At 35.9% G+C, this 10,381-nt stretch overlaps 1 protein-coding gene across 1 annotated transcript; it reads left to right on the top strand.

The window, feature by feature from the left end:
- Positions 1–3,961: 3,961 nt before the first annotated feature.
- Positions 3,962–4,348, top strand: LOC139734883 (uncharacterized). The gene has a single exon (XM_071645665.1). It carries the CDS (start codon positions 3,962–3,964, stop codon positions 4,346–4,348), a length of 387 nt encoding a protein of 128 aa, XP_071501766.1.
- Positions 4,349–10,381: the final 6,033 nt, after the last annotated feature.

Genomic DNA, 10,381 nt, shown 5'->3' with positions numbered 1-10,381 from the left:
AGACATCAAACTTTACCATGGCGCTGACGACATTCCACAGGTAGTAGTTTGGGATCCTCTTTACGTTCACCGTGATGTTGTAGAGGGGGTAAGTGTTTCTCCCTTTTGCCTTATTCCTGTCCTCACCAGTGTCTTTCGGTTCTTCAGCAATCACGTGCTCCATAAGCTCCCAATCTTGTCCTCCTGCTTAACCAAGAGCAACAACATGAACACAATCGTCACCAGGAAAGTCGTAATGAGATGGGAAAGAAAAAGACATTAACGGAGAAACGAAACATGAGGAGAAAGAATGAGGTTATAATTATGAATGATAATTAAAGTAAAGATTTCTTAAAAGGAAAGTTCTGTTAATTGTCCACAATCACATGCAGGCAATTGGTAGTAAAGTTATGCAAGCGAAAAGAAATAAACCAAAAGAAGAAGAAGAAGAAGAAGTCACGAGTCCGTGTACTTTTCATAAGCTTCTGTGAGAAACCATCAATGACACTGATTTGTCCTTTTACAGAGCTAAAAATTGAATATCAAACATTTGTCAACATAAGTCTATCTCAAATGTTTGGATGTCATGTCGAGCTACCAGCATTATGTTTTACCATATTGTTGCCAGGTACATCACAAAGTTTACATTCTCTAAAGAACCCATGAATCTGTAATCAAAACAGATGAAATGATTGGATGCAAACCGGCTTTAAACCCTCTAATTTACATAAGCATATTTGTAATAGACGGTGACGAAAATAATATTTGCCTCGGATTGAAGAGCACCACATGTAGATGGCAATCCGTCGCAAAGAATAAACAGGGAGGTGAGACCTCCCTTGTATATGGCATAGCTTAAAGATTTGCTAATGATTTTGCCTTTTCCTCCCCTGGCAACCAACGGCATGCACCTGGAATCATCACAATCTTTATAGAATATAATACGATTTTCTGTTTGTATTTTATGTCCACTTGTATTGTATGTTGAATTGCCGAATAAATGAAATCATTAATAATAATGATGATGATGATGATAATAATGATAATACTAATACTACTACTACTAATAATAATGTTGATAATAAAAAAATAATAATAATAGTAATAATAATTTGCTATAATTTGACGTAATTTCATGTTATTGCATAATACATAACTATAGCAATGTGAAGTCCATTCGACACTCACCATTCGGAACAAGAGCTATTTGTTTTCATGTCTTACCTGTGAATGTATCTTTACGGACGCTATCTTTTATAGTTTTATCGTTGCTAAACTTGATCACTTTTGCACTCCAGTCAGACATGAGTTTGATGGTCAGATCCTGCATGATATTGTCATAAAAAGAAAATTAACAACCAATCGGGGCATTAGGATTGATGTTGTTGTTGCTGTTGTTGTTGTTGGTGGTGGTGGTGGGGGTGGTGGTGGTTTTCTTTTTTTTTTGGGGGGGGGGTAGACAATAAGTCCTAACAAAACAAGCGCCATTGTCTGTCTAATTTGACTTTAAACAGACTACTAAATCAAACCAATAAAGCAGTAAACGACTCTGATAAAGGATAAATATATGGAATTTCGCAGTTAAAGCGCATTCTTGAAATAAAAGGGATAATGTGTTGCAATCAAATATCAAAAATGACAAACTTCTTAGCTTCTTGAAGAAAATAGATGGAAAGTTAGAGAAGATTGATACCCAAGTGAATGTCATACATGCGAACTCAATATCATAAGTTCTCCTTTTCTAATTTGCATCCGGTGTCGCTAAAATGTTTGCTTTTCTGAACACGACAGGATATGCATTATTCAAATCATTTAGTTATCTAAACCAGAGCTGGCTCCCTGCACTTTACCCTTTTACTTGTAAGGAATCATCATGATGCCTGCCCGTATGATGTCAAAATATCTCAATTCACTGAAAAAAAAAATCACAGCTCTTTAAAGATGCAGATACCTTGAAATATAAACTCCGTAAATACGCCGTACTGAAGCCTTAGCATTTTTTTGTTAACCATGGGCAGGTGATGGGTGAGTTTTCTTTTCTGTGAAATAAAGATATTATAAAATATATAAAGTGCCTAAGCAAGAAAAAAAGAACCAGAATGATATACACAATACACCACATAAACATACGAATATATAATATATACATATATATATATATATATATATATATATATATATATATATATATATATATATAACGAGAGTAAGGAGGCGGTAGACGTTGCTTTGAATCTTCACAAGTGATTTTACTTCAAGCTTTCTTGCTTTCTGCCCTTTGTCAAGACTTTCTTATGATTATCAGCTATGGAGAGTGTAACGTTATTTGAGAGGAAAGGGAACTCTTCCTCTTTCCATTGATACCTATTTATGTTGACAAATGTAATGCATGACTGAGCACATGAACTTTTATACGCACTGTATATATATATATATATGTATATATATATATATATATATATATATATATATATATATATAATATATCTGTCCATAGGGCGAATTCCCCTTTAATTTTTTGAAATGTTTTTCAATGCCTTGATCAGGGCCCCATTTCTTAAAATATGTTAGGATTGCAATTTTTGCTGGAATGGCAACTTCCAATACCAGCAGACAGTCAGGAAGATGGGTTCTTGTCGTTACTATGACAATTACCATTCCATCAACCAGCAGATTTGCTATCATATCAACTTTTTTTTTAAATGAAATTGGGCCCGGGACCCAAGAACTACTCCGCAGTGGGACACTGATGGCGTAGTGTGTGTAGATTTAAAACTGTACCATCAATACGATTTTGGGGAGATTGTCAGCGATAAAAAAAAAGTGTATATATTGGATGTGCGTACAAAACGGGTCATTGGGAAAATGTAGCTGCATCTATTCCCCCCCCCCCCAAAAAAAAAGTTGTAATTTCTCATAATCATGCAAAATATAATGATATAAGATGCATTTGATGATCTTGTGAATTCTATGCTTCATTGAGCCTATATTAACGCATATATATATAATATATATATATATATGTGTGTGTGTGTGTGTGTGTGACCCTGCATCACAAACAAAGAATCGCCAGACATTAAATCTTAGTTAAGAGCATATCCTGAAAGAGCAGATTTTAAAGCTTTAAAATTATGCATAACTCAAATCAAATGAGCTCTCCTAACCTATCTAAATATTGGGAAGAAAGCACACACCCAGGAAAAGTGTGAACTGAGAAAGGAGACTCTGAGGTACAGTGGTCTCTTCAACAGTTCAAGCGCATAATCTTTACCAAGCCGTGCTGGCTGTACGATGAATGGGACCCAAAAAACAGGATGCAAATTGCCAGAGTAACAACAATGACGGGATTATTAGATTAAACTGAAATTGAGCATGCCTTATCAACACATTCTGTCCATAATTAATGCCAACTTTCAAAGCAGTACCACCATCCTTTCAAAAGTTATTAGAGTTGAAAGTGAAGACTGTGTACAAGGTTTTTAAGAAATGAAAAGGGGGACTCTTAAAACACATCTTATCACACTATTCTACCAAAAAAAAAAAATGTTCGAGGTAAACTGCTTAAAAAAAAAACTTTCCTGCCCGTTTTATGATCTCAAAATTTAGCATAATGTAGCAGAAGACTTGCTCTTTCAGAAAATATGAAAAAGTCAAGATCAGCTAGGTTGACCCATTTCACCTATTTTCAGTCCTCACACAAAATCAGTGTGTGCGACTTTTTGTTCATTTTGTAATGCACGGTCACACACACACACACACACACACACACATATATGTATATATATATATATATATATATGTATATATATATATATATATATATATTGATATTCGCATTTTCTAAATAGTATTATGCTTTTTATCATAATTCCCCAAACTATAGATAGGTTAGGATAGTCAATTTGATTTGAGTTATACATCATTTATATTTATATATATATATATATTATTTTTTTTATATCACATTTTCCTTGAGAGGATCATGACGGAAGCCCTTCTTGACCACCAGGGCACAGTCAGCATCGGAGGAAGGACCATCACAAACCTCCGACTCGCAGACGATATCGATGGCCTCGCCGGAACAGAGGAAGAGCTAGGAAAACTGGTGAAACGCTTTGATGACACATCTTCAAAGTTTGGCATGGAAATCAACGCTGAGAAAACGAAGCTGATGACCAACACCAGTCAACCTCTAACAAACAAAATCACATTGAACGGACAGGAGCTCGAAGCGGTGAGCCAGTTCAAATACCTGGGAGCCATCATGAATGAGAAGGGATCACATACTGAAGTCATTTCAAGAGCCGCACATACAGCAAAAGCAATGGCCAACTCAAGCCAGTGTGGAAAGACAAGAAGATCAGTCTGAAGACCAAACTTGCACTATTGCGCACTCTGGTCACGTCAATCTTCCTGTACGCATGTGAGTCCTGGACATTAACAGCCGACCTGCAGAGGAGGATCCAAGCAGTGGAGATGAGATGTTACAGAAGAATTCTCGGCATCTCTTACAAAGATCATGTCACAAATGAATCAGTGCTGAAAACCATCAGGCAAACCATTGACCACTACGAAGACCTCCTCACGATCGTCAAGAAGAAGAAACTAAAGTGGTATGGCCACGTCACACGATCGGACGGCCTCCCAAAGACCATACTGCAGGGCAGTCCAGGGAGGAAGAAGAAGAGGCAGACAGAAGAAGAAATGGGCTGACAACATCGCAGAGTGGACGGGAAAACCTTTTGCAGAGACCCAGGCATTGGCCCATGATAGACAAAGATGGAGAAGACTGGTGGCCACGTCATTGCAGCGCCCCCGCGATCACGCCCGGTCAAGGGACCGGTAAGACGGTAGGACGGTAAGATCATTTTATAGCTCACAGTCTGCTCTTTCAAAATTTCATGTCTGGCGACTTTCTGTTTGTTTTGTGATGGAGGGTCACATGTATTCCGTTGAAAATAGCGTTATACAAATATATATATATATATATATATATATATATATATATATGTGTGTGTGTGTGTGTGTGTGTGTGTGTGTTAGTGTGTGACCTATCTTAATATTGGAAAGAAAGCACACACTCGGAAAAGTGTGAACTACGAAAACAGGCACTGAAGGACAGGGTCTATTCAGGCGCTCAAAGGGTGTGTACAGTTCTGGTCGAGGTGAGGATTTAGCGTTTAACGTGTAGCGAGATATTCAGAAACCACTCTATGAGATGTTAAAGAGCATGCACTTCTAACAAGGGGTATGAAAAGTCTATTTGATGAAACATTTGAAATGGCTGGGATATCCAAAAACAAGGTGAAACAAAGAGTTCCTAATAAAAGGCGTGGCCTGTAGCCTTTTTATTATTTTATGTTTATCATATTTTATCTATTATTATATCTCAGCCATTTGAAAACCAATTGTCATCATTCTAATAAACGTTGAGCCCTTCTTAGAATTACAAGCTCTTTCATATTTCATAAGAGGTTTCTCATTATCTCAATTAGGAATGTAAAAACATGAATCCCCACCTCAACCAGTACTGTACAGTCCCTTTAATCTTTATGAAGTCGTGATAGTTGTGCTGTGAATGGGACAAAAAGCAAGTGTAAACCACCGGATTAACAACAATGAAAGGATTAACAGATTAAACTGAAATGGAGGATGCTTAATTAAACACATTCTGTCCATGATTAATGTCACCTTCAAAGCAGTTACATCATTTTTTCTCAACTTAATAGAGTTGAAAGTGAAGTGTGTGTACAGGGTTTTTAAGAAATGAAAAGCGTACTCTAAAGACACACTATTCTTTAAAAAAAAAAATGTGTTGGAGAGAAACTGCTACAAAACACACTTTCATAATTTTTCCGTTTCATGATCCGGAATTTTAGCATAATGATCGTAGAAGATTTGCTCTTTCAGAAAATACCAAATCGTAGCGCAACCACTCACCTGGTAGTCGAAAGGGAAGTCAGTCAGTTTCATGACAGACTTGAAGGTGCCGGTCACCCTCATCGTGCGCTGAACTACGGAACTAGGCGCCACATTGTCGAACGGCGACTCTAATGGCACACGGTTCTTCTTGTCGTTAATTTCAATGCTGACGGCGTTGGAGAACTTGATGCGGGGGTCCCATTCTTCTCCCTCATTGTTTACCTTGCACGAAGGAGGAGGGGGGGGGGGGGAATGCAGGTAAGCCAAGCCACTCCATAGCATGCTGCACTCTAATGTATATCACTAGCCAGGTCTATTCATGCTTCAATAATCTCTCATTGCAATGAAACCTTGACTCGGCTGACTTATCTCTATCTTTTATTGCTGTCCTTTCTTCAGCTTTGACCGACCATCGGAGAAAATAATTCAAAAGAAACTAGAAATGTCATTGTGGCGACTGGCATACCTCCGCCATAAGGCATGGTTCTCCCATTAGGTCTATGGTAAGTATTGACAATGTGTGACGACGCTTTCAGTTTCACATTCAATTGTCCTCCCCCCCCCCCCCCCCCCCCCCCCATAATAAGAAATAATTGCATTTTCATATTTTGGATGTTTACTTTTTTATTTTAATGGATGATTAATTGTTTAAGAGAGCAAGTATTCGGTGACTTTAGGTTTTTCACTCGACCAATAATCCTTTAATTAGAAAAGTTTATGGATTGATAGAATATCCATGGTATGGAGTACAGTGAATTTCAGCATGCAATAGTTGTATTTTTGCATCATAACCTGATCTTTGACCCTTGACTTGAAGAGATGAACATGATGCGTAGTCATGTTGTGTAGACAAATAATATTTTATATTAAACAGTAGTAAATGTTTATGGTTTGTAATTTCACATTGGGTCAAATCAGGGAAAAACCCACAACTGGAATGTCGCATTCAGTTGTACAGTAGTTCATATCTTCATAACCAAATTCTGTATGAGGAAACGATGCAGATTATGATGCAGAAAAAAGGCTTAAATTCAAAAGTTCATTTGCTTGTAAAACCAGAGGATGTGTATGCTGTATAGTGCAATTTGTAGCAAAAAGTCATCCGTTTTGGAAATTCAAGATTTTAGTTTTCTCGTCATGAAAAAAGGGGAAATTATGTCAAAATTAATATCACTTATTTCAAGCTGCCAGAATTTGATTCTCACAGTTTATTTCATGTACAAGAATTATACTGGAGTTATGTCACAGAAATTTATATTTCTGTTTCCCATTGTCATATCAATACGAAGGTCAGCACATTGAGTCAAAGATTCTATGTTAAAGGTGTTTAATGGGCAATTTCTTCGTTTATTACGTAATATTTCTTACTCGTGAATTCAATGTCTACAAATTGAATATTAATCTATATTCTAATTTACTAAAATCTGTTGTTGCTGTCTTTCCTTCAGTATTAAGAGGCCATCGAAAATTAATGTAAAAGAACATAATATTGTGTAAATATAAAATGGAAAGAATGGAAATTTCGAATGACGTTTTAATCTTAAAATTGACCTTGGGTAATGAAGATTTGAATAGCTTTTGCCAATAGACGATTTTAAAAGGAAAAGATTGTATGCTGACATAAAGTTTATACTTTTATTACAACATTTTTCAACCAGTGAATTCAGCGTCTACAAATTGATTATCGACCTACATTCTGACTGAATCTGATTTCCCTCAGTATTCCCCTCAGTGCTATACTGGCTGGTAATCCTAATTCTAATTCCAATTCTTCTTTGAATGTTAGTACTTGTATGTTCACTCTGTAGGTTTCCCGTATCTCCTCCGAGGACTCGCATGTCGAGTTGTTCTCTTTTCACCATTTCTCAAGTCATATCATTACACTATTGTCAACATTGTTAAATCAACTGTTCTTAAATCTGCAGAATGTGGTTGTCTGTATATCACTATTAATGTATTGACAAGATTATGTTAGTGCCCCAGGTATTTTTGCCTTTCATTTTTGTTTCTCTTTATTTTGGTCCTACGTTGCATTCGTGCTCCTCATCTTTACACTCTGTTCAGAATTTGGAACCTACGCTTAACAAGCTCGCTTTTAAGTGTGTTCCATCATATTTCTTCAGCGTTATACATAGAACCAAACGTATGATGATTGACCGCTATATGTTTTACATGCTTACATTAATTTACTGTGGACATCCACGCCGGATACTATTATTCACTAGGTTTTTATCATATTTGATGTACATTCCTTCATTGAGAAGTATGAAAATAAATTGCATTGTATTGAATTGATTTTGCTCTCTTTGCTTCAACCTCTATATAGACACCACCGCAGGACAATTCAAAAAAAATATTGTGTAAATATAACATGGAAAAGCAAATTTGGAAAAAAAAAGTTTTTTAATCTATTTCGCAATAAAGAATTATGAATAGATTTTGTTAAAACAAAATAATGTTAGAGCCAAATAATTTACTCTGTTTGGAAATTTTTAAATTCATTACGTGATAATTCAACCAGTGAATACGATGTATACACATTTTTTATCGATCTATATTTTTCTTTTACTAATAATTTCATAGCATAAGTTTGACAACTAATTATCTTGAACTGTTCAGATTCTATATATGTTTGTTTTTTTTTTTTCTTTTTTTTTTTTGCCAGTAGTGATTTATCAAATAATTCACGAAGGAGAGATTGAGTTTGAGAAAAGGATCATGTAACATGTTACACGGGTTAGCTGTTGCATTAACACTTTCTCAAAACTCAAAATCTATAATCAACATTTATTTTTTTTTTTTTGTATGTGACCAAGCATCACAAAACTACCAATAAGTCGCCAAAATCTTCGAGTGATCCCCGGCCTGACGTCACTCCAAAATGAGTGAAAATGAACATTTTCACTCAAAATTCACTCCAATTTCACTCGAAATTCACTCTTTTTTGTATTCACTCTTTTTAGAGTGAAAATTTTCACTCGATTTTTTTAGAGAGTAGAACCTTCTTTTTTTTTGGTAGAAAACTGTGGTTACTATGTTTAAACTCTAGAAACACTTGAAGGGATCATGCTATTGTATTTTAGGTTGGCATTTGTCACGAATAGAATGACGTATGTCAAATTTCAGCTCAATATCTTATTTCATTACCCCTTCATTTTGATAGCAGATGAATTTTATATTTTGTATGTTTTTCGTCTCATTCATTTAAGTGATATTGAATGCTTGCATTGTGAACCACCACAACAAAAGGATCATAAAGTCGCTGACGGTTGAGCCGAGAAATTTGAGATTGAAGTCAGATCATCAAAATCGGTCAACACCATCGGATTTCAGTTTTTTGGTATAATTTTGTAGCCTAATGTGTCAGCTATCATCTACCGAATTTCAAAGCTACATGATCAAAGGAAATTTTCCGACTTTCAACGGAACAAAAACGTTTGCGAAGATTTTGATTTAGCGCTGCAGCAAGACTCCGCCCATAGCAGCGAGGGAGTGATCTTATTGGTCAGTGTGTGGCATCCTAGTTACTGATTGATCGTGCGTATTAGGCAGTTAAACGTTATTTCTGTTTATGTTTGGTTAACTGACAACATTTTTGTTGCTTTGAATTAATAGAGTTTCTTGGCTAAACTATTCCTACAGACAAAATTAGATACTTTTCTTTAATCACTCCCATAATGAATCTCAAAATGAAAAATACGAACAAAACACCCGATCTCCCCTACTCTGATCCTCGTTACGTCTTCCTTCTTCCACTTCACATCTAGGGCGAACTCGCAGTAGAATTCCTCCTTCAACGTGTCGATGTTGCCGACTCTTATGATGTTCACTCGGACTCGAGCATCAATAGGAGCAACCTAACCAAAAAAGAAAAGAAAAGAAAAAAAGAAAAAAAAAAAGAAACGCTCTTGAAGTGTTTAACTCATCCCCACAATCATGGTCATATTAGTTCATATAAAAATCATGAAATTATGAGATTTCATCGTGCACAACTGGACTCTTTATTCAACAATGAGATCAAATTACGACTTGTTTTTACACTTCGCTTTAAATTTTTGTTGGGTTTATTATTGCGACAGTATATATCTCTTTAACATTATTTTGTTCTTTTGTATTCATTGAATTAAAAGAAGAATGATGTTGAAAATGTAATGACTACATCATATATGAAAAGCTCAGTTGCATAAGTTACTACATCCATCTTCCATCAAAATCCCCTTTTTGGTCTTGATGTACTCATTTTAGGACCTCTTTTCACCTATACTAGCGAAAAGCTGAATTTCCAACCAGAAAGTGTCTAAAAATTGCATTTAAAAATCAGTTCAGTTAAAAAAGGTACTACATCCATTTTAGTTGGGTTGCAAAAGGTACTACATCCACTCCCATGACATCATCTGGAAATTGACCAATCAGAGAGCAGCATTGGCTTGACCCTCTACCATTTTCTACTGACTTTAATCTGTAAACAATAGAAGTTGGC

The sequence above is a fragment of the Diadema antillarum genome, unplaced genomic scaffold (genome assembly GCF_040938485.1).
Source record: "Diadema antillarum isolate AM-2024a unplaced genomic scaffold, OU_Dant_1.0 seq00000550_RagTag, whole genome shotgun sequence".
Lineage (NCBI taxonomy): Eukaryota > Metazoa > Echinodermata > Echinoidea > Diadematoida > Diadematidae > Diadema > Diadema antillarum.
The sequence above is the reverse complement of the archived record's forward strand: the minus strand, read 5'-3'. Positions and strand labels throughout refer to the sequence as shown.